The 16639-nt window shown below is 53.6% G+C and overlaps 2 protein-coding genes across 2 annotated transcripts; both read left to right on the forward strand.

The window, feature by feature from the left end:
• Nucleotides 1-615: 615 nt before the first annotated feature.
• Nucleotides 616-13378, forward strand: VDAG_07928 (lovastatin nonaketide synthase; the record flags this gene model as incomplete). The annotated part of the gene is made up of 9 exons (XM_009652694.1): nucleotides 616-1252; nucleotides 1331-1523; nucleotides 1614-1744; nucleotides 1818-2002; nucleotides 2078-10193; nucleotides 10269-10688; nucleotides 10740-10778; nucleotides 10830-12264; nucleotides 12406-13378. The coding sequence occupies 9 exons, from the start codon at nucleotides 616-618 to the stop codon at nucleotides 13376-13378; spliced, it is 12129 nt and encodes a 4042-aa protein (XP_009650989.1).
• Nucleotides 13379-14679: 1301 nt separating this feature from the next.
• Nucleotides 14680-16576, forward strand: VDAG_07929 (uncharacterized protein; the record flags this gene model as incomplete). The annotated part of the gene is made up of 5 exons (XM_009652695.1): nucleotides 14680-15030; nucleotides 15088-15223; nucleotides 15280-15458; nucleotides 15511-15547; nucleotides 15732-16576. Exons 1-5 carry the CDS (start codon nucleotides 14794-14796, stop codon nucleotides 16574-16576), a joined length of 1434 nt encoding a protein of 477 aa, XP_009650990.1. The 5' UTR covers nucleotides 14680-14793.
• Between the last annotated feature and the right edge of the window lie 63 nt (nucleotides 16577-16639).

Here is a 16639-nt window from a genome sequence, read left to right on the forward strand (position 1 = left end):
GGGCTGAAGTCATTTGGCCCCCGATAGTAAGCTGTGCCTGGAAAACCGCCTTCCTGCAATGATATTATCTGATTATTGGCCAATGATGCACTGATATCATGCAAGTTGTCACTGATTCTGTTAATTGTAATTTGACTCTCTGCCCAGGTTCGGTTCAGGCACGCCTTTCATCCGAAACTCGAGTCGCTACCGAGGCTGGATCGATGGACTATTCCGGGCTACGGAGAGATTGAAGATTGTCAGCTCGGGCTAGGCGAAAAGAAGGCTGCGATCACTCTGCGCACCCTAGTAGGCGTTGCGCAAGGGCTGTGTCGGGTAAGCCTTGCCCGGATCCCGTAGCTAGATGCCTTCACACCTTTCGGCATCCTGAGGGGTGGGCCAGGTAGGTAGTCAGTGTAGGCTGGTACTTGGGAATCGCAACCTAAGGTTATTCTTGTGGCGATTTCGAAAAGGGATGGGCGCGTTAAGCGATAGGCAATATATCAATGATAGTCTGTTCTGTTAGTGGTTTCCGATCTTGCACGCTGTTTCTTTCAACTCGAACTCGTCTTGTTCAACCAAGTTGCGGCATCTTTATTTGACTTCAAGTTCTGATAGTATTCTATCTGTTTCAAGATGGAAAACTACACGAGCGAGCCCATTGCGATTGTTGGAAGTGCCTGTCGCTTTCCCGGAGAATCCTCGTCACCATCGAAGCTCTGGACTCTTCTGCGCGAGCCTCGAGATGTTCTGGCCAAAATTCCGCCGGTACGCTTCGATCCCGAGGGATTTTATAACGAAGATGGAGAGTACCATGGTAGCTCCAATGTCAAGGAATCGTACATGTTGACAGAGGATCATCGGGTGTTCGACGCCCAGTTCTTCAAGATCAAGCCAGTCGAGGCCCACAGCATTGATCCTCAGCAGCGTATTCTCATGGAGACGGTCTATGAGTCCATCGAGGCTGCTGGTTTTGCCATGGAAAAAATGCAAGGGTCCGACACGGCGGTTTACGTTGGACTGATGTGTGAAGAGTACAGCAACATTGTGGCAGGCGATGTCGACCAGCTGCCGACTTACACTGCTACAGCCACCGGCCGCAGCATCATGTCGAATCGCATTTCGTACTTCTTCGACTGGCACGGCCCCTGCATGACCATCGACACAGCCTGCTCGTCCAGCCTCATCGCTGTTCACCAAGCCGTTGAAACTCTTCGCAATGGCACCTCTCGGGTGGCAATCGCTGCTGGCGCAAACCTGCTTTTAAGTCCTAGTAAGTTGACTATTTGCGCCAAAGCTTCCTGCTTAGGAAATAAGATACTCTGTATTAACCACAATCTTCGATAATTAGTGGGATATATCACGGAGAGCAAGCTTCATATGCTTTCGCCAGGCAGTCGATCGCGCATGTGGGACGCTGATGCCGACGGCTACGCGCGGGGCGACGGTGTTGCTGCAGTAGTGCTGAAGAAGCTGAGCGATGCCATTCGTGATGGCGACCATATTGAATCCATCATTCGAGACACTGGCGTCAACCAAGACGGGTAAGTGGAACTCCCCACTGTCTATTGAGCTGCGTGTACAATGCCTTGTCGGATCCAGACTGGAACTAACGAGAGCAACAAATGTTGTAGTCGTACCACAGGTATTACTATGCCAAGCAGCACGGCACAGGAGGCTCTCATTAGACGTACCTATTCCAAAGCCGGTCTCGATCTCACCGATCCGTTCGAGCGATGCCAATACTTTGAAGCTCATGGCACCGGTAAGACGCGTCTCCATTTTTGACCCATCAACTTTGGCAACTTGGAAAGATGGCTGACACCAACTCACCAAAGGCACACCTGCTGGAGACCCCATCGAAGCTTCGGCTATCCAGAAGGCATTTTTCGGAGCTGACAACACTAGCGTCGATTCCAACGACATTCTCTACGTAGGGTCTATCAAGACTGTCATTGGACACACTGAGGGAACCGCCGGTATTGCCGCACTCATGAAAGCCTCGCTTGCAATCCAACACTCTGTGAGTTGACTCAAGCCACAAAACACAACCAGGAGAAGATAGGACGTGAACTCATCACATATTCTCATTTCGTAGATTATTCCTCCAAACATGCTTTTCAACAGGCTCAGTCCGGCCGTGGAGCCCTTCTACAAGCATCTTGAGATAGCTACGGCAGCTCGGTCTTGGCCAGAGCTTCCAGAAGGTATTCCTCGACGAGCAAGTGTCAACAGCTTCGGGTTCGGCGGGACCAATGCACACGCAATCGTTGAGCAGTATGTTCCTGGTATCTGGGATCAACCTCAGCGGTCACTTCGGTCAGCTCCGTCTTTCCTCCCAATCTGTCTCTCCGCTGCGTCAGAGAAGGCTCTGTTCGAACAGGCGCGTCGCCTCTCCGTTTGGCTCGAAAACAACTCCGAAGTCAGTCTGACGGATCTCGCCTGGACCCTCGCCACCCGCCGCAGCAAGTTCCAGCACCGCTGGTTCTTCTCTGCGTGCAGCGTTGCACAGCTTAGGGCCAAGATTGACAAAAGGCTCGGATCCACCTACGAGCCCATCAACCTGCTGCCTTCGCTGAAGCCCAAGATCCTTGGCATCTTTACAGGTCAAGGAGCACAGTGGGCGGCTATGGGACGATCTCTCATTATTGGCTCCAACTTTGTCTCCAAGATTGTCGACTGTCTGGAGGTTAGCCTGAGTCTCCTTCCGGATGCACCTACGTGGTCATTGAGGGAGGAGCTTCTCGTTGGAGCGGACAAGTCTCGTATCGCCCAGGCAGCACTCTCGCAGCCTCTGTGCACGGCTGTCCAGGTTATTCTAGTTGAGATGCTTAAAGCATCGGGCATCGGCTTCGAGGCCGTTGTTGGCCACTCTTCGGGCGAGATCGGTGCTGCGTACGCCGCCGGCTTGATCTGCGCAGAAGATGCTATTCGTATCGCCTACTACCGTGGTCTTCATTCAAGCCTCGCAAAAGGAACCAAAGGTCAGAAGGGTGCCATGCTAGCTGTCGGAACGTCTGTTGAGGATGCTCAGGAGTTCTGCGCATTCGAGGAGATGCAAGGTCGCATCTGCGTCGCCGCCTGCAACTCGTCCTCCAGCGTTACCTTGTCTGGAGACTCGGACGCTGTGAAAGAAGCGGAGTCTATCCTACAAGACGAGGGCAGGTTTGTGCGACTCCTTCGCGTGGACACCGCATACCACTCGCATCATATGCTCCCGCCGGCCGGGCCGTACGTGGAATCGATGCGTAGCTGCCATGTTCGGGTTCTCGACGACCGGAAAGGCGAAGGTCTGGTTTGCTCTTGGTTCTCAAGTGTCCGGGAGGATCAAGAGGAAATGAAATTTCAATCCGAAGGTCTTGATGGCGAATACTGGCGAGATAATATGGTCAAGCCGGTTCTGTTTGCGCAAGCTCTCAAAAAGGCTATCGACACCAAGGGCCCCTTTGACCTGGCTTTTGAGGTCGGGCCTCATCCGGCTCTTCAAGGTCCAGCTCTACAGACCATCCAGGAAGTCCAGGGTAACCGTATCCCGTACACTGGCGTTCTCTCGCGCGGCGTCGATGATGTGGAATCGTTCGCCGACGCACTTGGATATCTCTGGAGCCATCTCTCTCCCAACAGCGATTTACTTCAGCTCGAGTCGTTTGATGCTACAATGTCAGGGGAACAGCAGCCCAACGTTATCAAGAACCTCCCTCCTTACGCATTTGACCATGACCGCGTCTACTGGAGAGAGTCCCGGTTGGTCAAAGCCACCAGAACTCGCAAGACGCCTTACCACGATCTTCTGGGTGTCTGCTGTCCCGATGGAACCGACCCGACACTCCTCCGTTGGAAGAACCTCCTCTCACCCAAGGAGATTCCCTGGCTCGGAGGTCATATGGTACAAGGACAAATCATTTTTCCAGCAGCAGGTTACCTCTCAATGGCTATCGATGCGTGCCGTATCCTGGTGGCCCGTCGGGGTGAGACTCTTGCCATTAAGGGTATGGACATTCTTGACTTTGTCATTGGAAAGGGCATCATCTTCGATGATCGCAGCCTGGGTGTTGAGACCCTGCTCACCTTGACCCTTGATGAGGAGTACGACGAAAATGCTAGATCAATCAACGGCACGATTCGCTTCTACGCCGGTCTGGCCAACTCAGATGTCTCTTCTCTACCACTTCGCTGCTCATGTCGCGTGCATCTCAATCTCGAGGATGGGGCACTGATCAGCGATATTGTTGAGGGAAGCACGTCGTTGCCACTTCTTCCCCCCCGCTCGGAGCAGCTCGTCAACGGCGTAAACGTGGACGCGAAACAGTTCTATGCCAATCTCGCTGAAGTTGGCTACGAGTATTCAGGGCTCTTTCAGGGACTGTCAGAGCTCAAGCGTACCCTTGACGCCGGCACGGGTGTCATCGCAAACCCTGCTCGCCAAGATCCCCTCCGGTCTCCCACTGTCCATCCTGCCATGATCGACTGTACCATTCAGGCCGTGTTGCTCGCGTTTTGCTTCCCTGGAGACGGAAAGCTGTATGCACTGCACGTGCCGACAAAAATACGCCGCGTCTCCATCGATCTCCCGCTTCTAGAGAGGGAAACTCTTGGGGCCGGTCAGCTCCCAGTAGACTCCATTGTTGATTCGAATGGCACGGTAAGCGGAGACGCACACTTGTTTGCGAAGGATGGTGAAACCGCCATGATTCAAATGCACGGCATCGAAGTTGTGCCTCTGACGCCACCAACGCCAGAGCAAGACGCGCAGCTTTTCTGGGCGTATGAACTGGGCGTAGCTCAACCGGACGGTAACCTCATGGTCAAGGGCCGCCGAGCGACAGATGCAGACTACGAACTTGCCGAGGTCGCGGAAAGAATTTGCTATCACTATTTGAAGAATCTGCTGGCCGAGCTGACGCCAGAGGACATTGAAAAGTCGGCGTGGCACCACAAGCGTCTGGTCAACTTTGCTCGCAAGACACTGGGAGAACTGCGTTCTGGTCAAGATCCGCACACGAACCCTCATTGGTACGACGACACAGATGAGGACATTGCTGCCCTTATGTACAGATTCAGGCACAAGGTCGAGATGAAATTGGTCGGCGCTGTAGGCCGAAACCTGGCAGCGGCCGTGCGGGGCGAGACGTCTATTCTCGAGCACATGATGGAGGACAACGTTTTACACGATTTTTATGCCCAGTGTCTCGGTTTTGACGAGAACTCACACTTCCTGGCCGAGGCTGTCTCACAGATCACCCATCGCTTCCCACACATGAACATTATCGAGGTGGGAGCTGGTACCGGCGGCGCTACCAAGATTATCATTCCTCACCTTGGTAATTCTTTCTCGTCCTATACCTTTACCGATATCTCGGGCGGATTCTTCCCGAAGGCTCGCGAGGTATTTTCCAGGTTCGACGATCGGATGGACTTTAGAGTGCTAGACGCTGAAAAGGACGTCGTGGAGCAGGGCTTCGTGGAGCACTCGTACGATGTGGTCGTGGCCTCCTTGGTCCTGCATGCAACACGCGACCTGTACGAAACAATGCGCAACGTGCGGCGTCTCCTGAAGCCCGGTGGTTACGTTGTCATGCTTGAGCTGACCAATGTACGTCCAATCCGAACCACATTCGCCATGTCTGGGTTGCCGGGCTGGTGGCTAGGAGATGCCCATGATGGCCGCGAGTTTAGTCCCTGTGTCAGCGCCAGTCACTGGAACACGGTCCTTCAGAAGACTGGTTTTTCCACCGTCGATGCTGTTACGCCCGACCTAGACCCCGAGCCCTGGCCTTTCAATGTTCTCGTCGCTCAGGCGCTCGACGACCGCGTCACCTCGCTCCGCAGGCCCCTTTCGGCTCCTTGCCCCGCGACGCCGGCCGCAGAGCTCATCATCCTTGGTGGTACCAAGCTGCAGTCTTCGTTGCTAGCTGGTGAGGTAGGACCTTTGGTTTCTCAGTGGTTCAAAGCCGTTCGACATGTCTCCACGCCTGAGGACCTACTTCAGATTGACATGGCTCCGATGTCCACCGTCCTCTCACTCACTGACCTTGACTCGCCTGTTTTCAAGGGAGTCACCGAGGACAGGTTAGAGGCAATGAAGCGACTGATTGAACGGTCTCGCAACGTTGTCTGGGTCACGCGAGACGCGCGCGCTGGCGGCGATCCGTATATGAACATGACCATTGGCTGGGCGCGCACCGCCCTTGAGGAGATGCCGCAGCTCCGACTGCAGTTCCTCGACTTCACAGACAACGCCAAGATGAGAGCTGAACTGGTCGCACAAGAACTCTTGCGGCTCCAGATCTTGGAGCAGTGGAGCCCAGTTGACGATGGGTACCAATTGCTCTGGAGCATAGAGCCCGAAATCGTGATTGAAGAGGGCGACCGAATCTTGATTCCTCGACTCCGTGCGTCTAAGGAAAGAAACGATCGGTATAACTCAACGAGAAGAACAGTGCTTACTGAGGTCGACCCTCAAAGCACTAGGGTGGTCGTAGATCGCCTCTCCGGCGGGAACTACGAGCTTCGAGAGGAGCAGCATGCTGTGGGGCAACATCTACTCGTTGACGGCGACGATCGTGTTGCCATCGAAGTCCTCCACTCCTTGCTTCTACCTCTCAAGTTGTCAGAATCCGTGGCCTTTTATGCCAGTGTCGGTATGATCAAGGGAGCGGGAAAGACTGCTCTTACACTCTCTAAATCTCTACACTCGTCCCTGGAACTCCCCAAAAGCTGGGTCTTCCCCATGGACGACACGGAACCGACGCCACAACTCCTTGCGAGATTCGCAGGTGCGATAATTGCCAGCAGGATTGTCGATTTCGCCGAGTCAACTTCCGCGACCAAACTCATTGCGCACAACATACCGCCATTTGTTGCTAAAGCTCTTTCCGCTCAGGCCGAGGCTGAAGGCATCACAGTCATCCAAACTCGGACTGGGGGTGTCGTCACTGAGGATGCCTCTGACATTGTGGAAATCCACCCTCGAACTTCCGAGCTTACCTTAAGCTATGTTCTTCCCACAGACGCACATCTTCTCGTAGATTTGAGTGGAGTCTCTGATAGCTCACCAAATAGCAACAGCATCGGCAACATGATTTCTGCTGTTGTTGGGAAGAACGGTTTTACCCTTACATCGGCCGACCTTGTCGAGACGGATGCCATCGAGCAGCGAACCTACAAGGCTGGCCATTTCTCGAAACTGTCCCGAATTTCTTCCATCATTTCGGAACTTTCATTCAAACCAACGACTGGTGATATACCTGTCAATATCGTCAGCTTGTCGGAGCTTCCCACACTTTCAGCGCCATTGTCCCTGGACACTGCTCTGACATGGGCCGCCTCGGGTCCACAGACAATGGTATCAGTCAAGGCTGAGAATGTTGACAAGAGATTCAGCTTCCGTCCAGACCGCACCTATCTGCTTGTTGGGTTGTCTGGACAAATGGGCAAGTCCATTTGCACCTGGATGGTTAGGCACGGAGCCAAGTACGTGGTGCTGACGAGTCGACAACCGGTTGTCGATGAGGGATGGCTCCGAAAGGTGAAAGCCCTTGGCGGCACTGGAGTTCAGTTTATCGCCAACGATGTGACGGATAAGAGCTCCGTTGCAAAGCTAGTTTCGGTCATTCGCGAAACCATGCCCCCGCTCGCTGGCTTTGCCAACGGAGCCATGGTCCTTCAGGACACACCAATCAGGGACATGACGGCCGAGGTTCTGAATCGCGTCCTGCGTCCCAAGGTGGACGGCAGCCGACACCTAGACGATCTCCTGGCTGATGAACAGCTTGATTTCGCCATTTTCTTCAGTTCCATGGCTAGCGTCCTCGGCAACCATGGCCAGAGCAACTATACTGCAGCCAATCTTTTCATGAACGGTTTGGCCGCCCGCCGTCGCAGGAGGGGCCAGCCGGCGTCAGTCATCGCCATTGGTTCCGTCATTGGCATTGGTTACATGGCTCGCGAACTGACACAGAAGGAGATTCTACGCATCAAAGAAAGAGGTTATACGCCGCTGTCGGAACGCGAGGTTCACCAGCTTTTCTGCGAGGGCATCCTAGCAGGTAGGCCCCGGTCCGATGACAACAGCTGGGCCGCCCCATCCCCCGAAGTTGTCTGCGGCGTGCGAATCGCACAACCAGGCGAAGAGCGACCAATTCGGTGGATGGCGAACCCCATGGTGGGCCATGCCGTAATCAAGAGAATTAACAACAAGAAAGAGGAGGATGGTTCGAGCACCACTATGCCTGTTAAGGCCAGCCTCCTTCTTGTAAAGACAAAAGAGGCTGCCTTCGCAGTCATCAGAGACGCTTTCGTGACTCGTCTTCAGGGAATGCTACAGTCTGATAGCGCCTTGGAGCTTCATCTTGCCGCAGACGAGCTTGGAGTTGACTCCCTGGTGGCGGTAGACATTCGTTCATGGTTCTTGCGAGAGCTGCAGGTTGATCTTCCGGTACTCAAGATTCTTGGCGGCGCTTCTGTCGGTGACATGCTGGAATTTGCCCTGGATAACATGTCAAGCGACCTAATGCCGAACGTGGATGCCACATCTCCCTTCAACTTGGCAAATGTCGAGGAGATGAAGGCAGAAGCTACAGCGCCACCACTGGCGAACGGCCAGCCTGGGATCGACACCGAGAAGCTCGAGGTGCCGACCGGAGGACCTCCACCAGTCCTTGTGTCCTACTCTGAGGATAGCAGCAGTGACGGTGGAAGCCGAGGAGATTTGACATCTTCTGCAGAATCAAACGAATCCGGTATCAATCGGGAGCTTACGCCGCTTTCCACCCCTGGGCTTGAGCTAGGGCCCATTATCAACGCCGACTCGATTCACCAGCTTGATAAGACCAGAAACGTCGCCGTTGCAGCAACTGTGGCCCGGACGGAGCCAATGTCTTTTGGTCAATCCAGATTCTGGTTTCTTCAACAATATCTCGAAACCAAGACGGCTTTCAACATTGCCACAACGATGGCTATTCAAGGGGACTTGCGTGTGCAAGACCTGGCCCGAGCTGTCCTGAAAGTTGGACAACACCACGAATCTTTGCGAACAAAGTTCACTCTCGATGAACAGGGCCGTCCTGTGCAAAAAGTCATGGCCAAGTCAAAACTTGAGCTACAACACCGCACCATCTCGGGGCCTGTAGAGGCCCAAGAAGAGTACCAGAGGATGGTCACCCATGTTTACTCCCTTGAGACCGGAGACACAATGCAGATCTCGGTCCTTTCCGACTCCACCAACGGACAACGTACACATTACCTGACAATTGGGTACCATCACATCAACATGGATGGTATCAGCCTTGGTGTCCTCCTTTCTGATCTCCACAAAGCCTACCACGGGGCTCGTCTCACACCGTCGCTCCAGTTTCCCGACTTTTCGACTCGGCAGCGCAGCCTTATCGCCTCTGGTGATATGAAGACTGAGCTTGCATTTTGGAAGGCTGAATTCGATACTCTGCCCCCTGTTCTCCCAGTTCTGCCTTTCAGTCTCACTAAGACCCGCCGAGCGCTTGTACATTACGATGCTCACAAGGTTGACGTCCGTGTCTCCGGCCGGGTTGCTGCACAGATCAAGGACGTGGTCAAGACGCACCGAGTCTCCCCCTTCCATGTGTACCTTGCCACTTTCCGGGCTCTTCTTTCCCGCCTGGTGGGAGCTGGCGGTGGCGATGACTTGGTCATTGGCATGGCTGATGCGAATCGCACAGAGCGCGGGGCACAGGAGGCCATTGGCATGTACTTGAACCTCCTGCCGCTGCGCTTCCAATCTTCTATCTCCACTCAGTCCTTCGCTGCCGCTATCAAGGAAGCTCAATCCAAGGTTCGCAAGGCCCTTGCGCATTCCAGGGTCCCCTTTGATGTTCTGCTGGAGGAGCTTCAGCCGCCCCGATCTTCCGATGCTTCCCCTCTTTTCCAGGTTTTTATCGACTATCGGCAGCCCCTAGGCGACAGTTCTCGCGTCTTTGGCTGTAAAGTGGTTAGCGAAGAATATGTTCGCGGCGATACAGCATATGACGTTGTCCTTGACATCATTGATACCACTGGGGGAGACGCGCATGTGCAGTTCACTGTTCCCAAGCTTCTCTATTCATCAGAAGATGCCGGGGTTCTTTCCAGAACCTTCATGGATCTTCTAGATGAGTTTACTAAACAACCTGGCGTTGGGTTGACGGAAGTACCACTATACAGCGAGAAGGAAGTCAAGAAGTCCATTGAACTGGGAAGAGGTATGTCTATCAAGGGCCTTCGGACCGAGACAACACAAGCACATATGGGAAACTAACGCACAACGATCACTTTAGGGCCTGCTGTTGAGGCTGAATGGAGCTCAATTCCCCTACGTATCCAAGACATCATGGCGATCCACGTGAACAACGTGGCCGTCCGGGATGGTCACGGACAGTCTCTCACATACGATCAGCTCGGCTCCAAGGTGAAAGATGTCGCGCAGGCTCTTTCTGATGCCGGAGTGACGAGCGGCTCCGTTGTTACGGTCCTGCAACAACCCAGGGCAGATTGGGCTGTATCAGTCCTTGCTATACTCCAGCTGGACGCCGTTTACGTGCCCCTGGACGTTCGTCTACCGTTGCAGCGCCTTGCCCTGATCATCAATGACAGCAAACCCCTGGCTATTCTATTCCATACCGAGACTAAAGGGGTCATTGACTCGCTCGGAGAAGTTGGCATCGACTTGGCCACCAAGGCAATCAACATAGAGGATTGTGCTTCCAGGCTTGATCATCAGCTGCGTGGTTCAACTTCCGCTGACGCAGATCGTCCGGCGTTCATTCTCTACACCAGCGGATCGACTGGTGCACCTAAAGGCGTCGTCTTGAAGCAATCAAATCTACTCAATCAAGTAGAGGCAACGGTCCGGGAATACGGCATCAAGCCGGAGTGGACTATTCTCCAGCAGACGGCTCACACGTTTGACCTGTCCATGTTCCAGCTTCTCCTGGCCGTAACCAGTGGCGCGTCGCTGTACATCGTTCCCCGGCACCTCCGTGGCGATCCTCTGGCCCTGACACGAGTCATCGCGGCCGAGAACATTACATTCACTTGCACAACGCCATCCGAGTATTCGAGCTGGCTGCACAGCGGTGATCGGTCCGCTCTTCTCCAAAGTCAATGGCAGAAAGCTGTCAGCTGTGGTGAGACGCTCACTACCGCTGTGCAAGCCGCCTTTCGGAGCCTATCGAAACCGGATCTGAGCGTTATCAACGCTTATGGCCCTTGTGAGGTGACATTCGTGTCCCATGGTATTGAGCTGGATTACATGAGTGATTTGGCACAAGAAAGCGCAATCCCCATTGGAAAGACGTTGCCCAACTTCTCAACGTTTGTACTTGACGAGAGCCTCAGGCCGCTTCCTGTAGGCGTTATCGGCCAGATTGCTATTGGGGGCGCCAGCGTTGCCCAGGGCTATCTAGGACAACCGAAGTTGACACTGCAGTCGTTTGTCGTCAACACATTCGCAACAGAACGCGACATCGCCAAAGGGTGGACAACAATGTACCTCACGGGCGACCGTGGGGCACTGCGCAGCGACGGCTCTCTGCTCTGGGCATCGCGAATGACAGGGCAGACGCAGATCAAGCTACGCGGGATGCGCTTCGACCTCCAGGATGTCGAAGCGAACCTGATCGCTGCGGCCAAGGGTTCCATTGCTGATGCTGTCGTTTCTCTTCGTGGAGGCGAAGACGGCCTCACTGAATCCCAGTTCCTCGTGGCTCATGTCTCCTTCGCCACGGACCGCGTGCCCCAGGATCCCGAAGCCTTCTGCAGGAATTTGGTCGCTGAGCTGCCACTCAGCGCTCACATGAAACCGTCTCTTATCGTTCCGCTGAGGGAGATGCCGTTGACCATCAGCTCCAAGATTGACAGATCTGCCATTCAACAACTCTCCCTACCTTCTGCCCCAGCAGCAACTGAAGAGAGCGATGTTCTCTCCACAGCACTCCACCTGCACCATCTCTCTGAACCTGAGAGACAGATGTATCTCCTATGGCAGAGTCTTCTACCGGCAGAGGTTCTCAGATCCAAGCCAATTGTCTCTCAATCCGACTTCTTTGGCGCTGGAGGTGACTCTCTTCTTCTGGCCCGTCTCCAGACCGCTATCAAGGACAAGTTCAATATCACCATACCACTCATCAAGCTTTTTGATACCTCGACATTGGGTGGAATGGCCGCTCAGATTGACGGTGCTGCGACAGTTGCTGCAATGTCACAGTCATCAACGCTCGTTGACTGGCAGGAACAGACGAAGCCGGCTCCAGTGCCAGTGAATGAAGCCGACGAGTCAGCCCTTGATCATGGATGCCCCCCACGTAATATAGTACTGACCGGCGCCACTGGTTTCCTCGGTCGTTCAATTTTGGGCCAGCTTCTTACCCAACCATCCGTCCAACGAGTAGACTGCATTGCTGTCCGAGACGCTAGCACTCGGGACCTGCCTGCTATCTTCCATGACCCCAGGGTCCATGTGTACGATGGTGACCTGAGTCGGCCCAATCTGGGTCTCTCTCCTTTCAACGCGTCGGCCATCTTCGGTCGCGCTGATGCCGTCATTCACAATGCGGCCGACGTTTCGTTCCTCAAGTCGTACGCCTCACTACGACCCGTCAACGTGGAAAGCACCAAGACTATCACATCACTCGTGCTCCCACGCCGTACACCACTGCACTTTGTCTCTACTGCCGGTGTAGCCCATCTCGTCCCGGCACAGAGTAGGGGCCAGCTGGGAGGCGTCGGCGAGGTTTCAGTTGCCGGTTCAACTCCTCCACAAGATGGATCCGACGGCTATGTGGCAACCAAATGGGCGGGAGAACGGTTCCTCGAGCGTACGCAGTCATTGCTCCTAGCAGAGGATAAAAGACCTCTCCCCCTGTGGATTCACCGACCGAGCAGCGTCATGGGCGAGGGTGCATCCGAAACTGATCTCATGACTAACGTGCTGAAATACAGCATCGCCTTACAGGCGTTGCCGATCATAGGTGGTAGCAGCAGCAATCCCCAGCGAGGTGCGAGCACTGAAACCTCCGAGTCATTCCTAGACTTCGTGGACGTCGACACGGCGGCCAGGTCGGTCGTGCGGTGCGTCGTGGCTGAAGGTGGTGCTGGCTTGGCACCCGAGCAGATCAGGTACTCCTACCATTCCGGAGAGTACATCATTCCGCTGCAGGCCTTGATGGCGGCCGAGTCAGAAGGCGACCCAAGCGTTACTGCAACGCAGGCCCAAGGACTGGTGGATGGATTCGGCGTTCTGCCTCTTGCTGAATGGACTGAGAGAGCCAAGGCTGCAGGTATGAACGACCTCGTTGTCGCTCTTCTGACGGGTGCCGTTGGAGACGCAGGAAACTCACTGCTGGATGGGCAAATCATGTTTCCCAGACTTTTGAAGGGCGCGATTTGATCACAAGGTTAGCTATGACGGGAGTATTTTGGCTCGCAATTTGTAGCGAGCACCGTTGACGGAAGTTGTGCAGATGTGATCCAAGGGAAACAACGAGGAGGAGTGTAGTCAGGGCCGAAAGGGTTGCAAGTGTTTACAGAGGTATGATTCTTGTTGGTATGTAGATGTTCGTCTTCTTTTTCAATTAGCTTAGTCTTGCGATGTATGTTCTTGTTCTTTCGATGAAATATCATGTTACCTACCTAGGTACTACAAAGAAGTCTTATGGCCAATGCTGGTTACGGAGGTGTCCTGGAAATTACCTACCTATGGAGAGACTCTAGCGCTCACCCACTCAAGCGGGTTGCAAAAAAAATGAGACGTACTGAATGCTTCACCCCAGCCCCTCTACCTAGAATAACTGCACAACACTACTACGAGACACCTACAAGATCTAGAATTATAGTGACTATTGAGTTTATAGATCAGTATAATGTACACTATTTTAAAGAAAGGCGTTTCGCCTAGACTGAAGCTCTGGAGTCGTTGTAGAAATGTATAGCTGAATAGCTGGGTAGTAGGAATGGTTATGGGGGAGGGATCTGGTACGTCTCATTTTTTTTTTGCAACCCGCTTGCCACTGTACATCTGATGTTTTCCGCGCTTCGGTCTGGTATGCACCACTGTGAACGTCATCGATAGCTATGCACAGCTTAAGATTATGGTCATACACCTGCTATTTGACGCAATGCGTGTAGGTATGAGTCGCCCTGCCGATCGTTGCGTGTCCAACCAGAAGATCTGCATCTGAAGACGCTGTCTCGCAAATGCCGGTTAACCTGTTGGGGGGGCTTCAAGCAAGGTTCAGTGGTGCGACTCGTCACGTTCCTTGTGAACGCTATCATGGAACAAAAGAGTCACCAAGAGGCCTGTGAGCCGGATCAGCAGTAGCATAATTACTGAGTAGAGAACGCTAATCTCAATGCAACATATTCCAGTGCCCCGACTGGACCATTGCAGGTCTCATTAACATCAGACGAAAGCCCCCCAGCGACCTCCATCGCCCTCCATCACACCCAGCGTCCAACCGTGGCCGCAAATGCGGCACATCAGGCAATTACCCAACTTGTCGGGGTAGACTCTCCCACGCCTCTGTCGCAATCTGTTTGTAAGGCCACTTTTCTCGTTTCAGCAGCTGCTCCGAGATCGACAGTCGGGACAAAAGGCCAGCTAAAAAGGATGGCCCAGCGCCAAAGACTGCTTATAAGAGCCCCTTTCCGTATTTGTGAGTGATTCCGGGTGGGCGCACCAGTAGCATAGTCGGGCTTCGAAGCTCCCGGCTGCCACTACTGCCAGCATACACATCCTCAGATCGTCTTCAATACCAGACTGCTTGATATTTAATATGAGCGGGTGGGCATCCTAGAAGCTTTTGTATGAGCATACGTCAAAACCTTTTTCCATATGGAACCACAGCCGCTGGGGTCCGAGTCTCCTTCCACAATAAGGAGTCCCAATACACCGTAAATCCAGACGTCAGCTGGCCGATTTGTTTTACTGGGTGCCGACAAGGCGACGCGATGCCATCATTATGCTTCCTCCTATTAGTGACTGTCTGCAGCATCGGAATCCGCAGTCAACAAACGCCCCTCAATAATTTGCCAGCATGTGGTGTCAGTCCTCATCCTCGGGCCAAATGATAGAATGCAACTTCAGCTAATCCAACACAGCTCTCATGCCTTCTCGATACCGTTCCCGCCAGTGGATGTTCGTTGACCGACAATGCGTGCCAGTGCTCGAATCCCGACCTTGCCATCACAACGGCTGCCTGCTTGCAAGCTAATTGCACAATGCAGGACACACTGGGTGAGATCGTTCCATGGGAGGAATCTTTGATAACAAGCTCACGCGCGGGCGAGCAGATGTCGCAAGAGTTCAGGCTAGTGTTTGTCAACTCCCGCACACCGATCGCGGGCGGGAAACTTTAATCATCGTCTTCTCCATGGTCGCAGTTGCCTTTACGGCATATCTGCTCCGCATGGCTTCAAAGCTCACGACTCATAATCTGGCCGTGGAGGACACTGTTATCACGACCGCCGTGGTAATGAACCCTGCCTTGGATCAAGCAATTTTACTATGGCTAACCGGCGAAGTTTCTCACCCCGGTCCCCATCGTCTGTGTTAAATATAGTAAGATGCTCCCTGACCACACGTATCGTACACGTCGGCTGCTCAAACGTTTCCAGTGGTTGATTTAGGCTTTGGCAAGCACCTATGGGATCTTAAAGACGGACACCTCCTCAAAACACTCCGATTATGCGAGTTTGGTTTCTGAATCATACTTTGAAATTTCTTCCCTGCTAATCTGCCTTAGTCTACATTGCTGAAGTCGTCTACGTTGCCGTCTTGGCCTTAACTAAAGCCTCCATCATCTTGATGTACATCCACATATTCCGCTCCAGTATCACCTTTCGCCGCTGGTCCTACGCCGTCTTGTCGATGCTCATCTTAAGCACCATTATCATTACGCCGCTCACCATTGTCTCGTGTCGTCCAGTTCAATTCTTCTGGGACAGGGACATAAAAGGCGGCACCTGTCTTGACATCAACGCCCTGGCCTACGCACATTCGGCCATAGCCATCTTTTTCGACATCATCATCATTACAATGCCCATCGGGATGCTCTGGCGCCTCAACATGCCTACAAATCGCAAATTTCAGATTGGTATCATGTTCGCCATTGGTGGGTTTGGGCTCATCGCCACCGTGCTGCGTTTACAGTCACTTCTTGTCTTTGGTAGCTCGCTCGATCCAACCGCAGACTACGTGCCCGTGGTCTACTGGACCACAGGGGAGCTGGCCGCCGGAATCATCTGCAGCTGCCTGCCAGCTATCCGCAAGCTGTTGGACAAGTCTACAAGGAGACTCGTCGACAGCGTCAAGTTGAGGAGTATCAAGAAAACAGGCCTGACGCCCTTGTCGCCGTCAGCGGCATCACATGGTGCACACAAGTTGCTTTCGCGCGACTGCAGTTCGGGCTCAAAAAGTGCAGGCACAAACGGGTATGAGCAAATGGAAGACACATCTGGAAGCCTTCGAGCAGATGGGATTGACGCGGAAAGCGGATCTGATCAATTCTTGCCAATTCAGGGCGTTTATGAGCCGCCTGACGAGGTTCTGCGTGTAACGTATTGGGGTGAGAGGGAAAGTGATGGTTGACTCGCAGAACAATCATCGTCCCGGGTGCCGAGGAGTCGGAGAGTATCAGCAATGATTGCGGGC

This window comes from Verticillium dahliae, genomic scaffold, assembly GCF_000150675.1.
Source record: "Verticillium dahliae VdLs.17 supercont1.18 genomic scaffold, whole genome shotgun sequence".
Taxonomy (NCBI): domain Eukaryota; kingdom Fungi; phylum Ascomycota; class Sordariomycetes; order Glomerellales; family Plectosphaerellaceae; genus Verticillium; species Verticillium dahliae.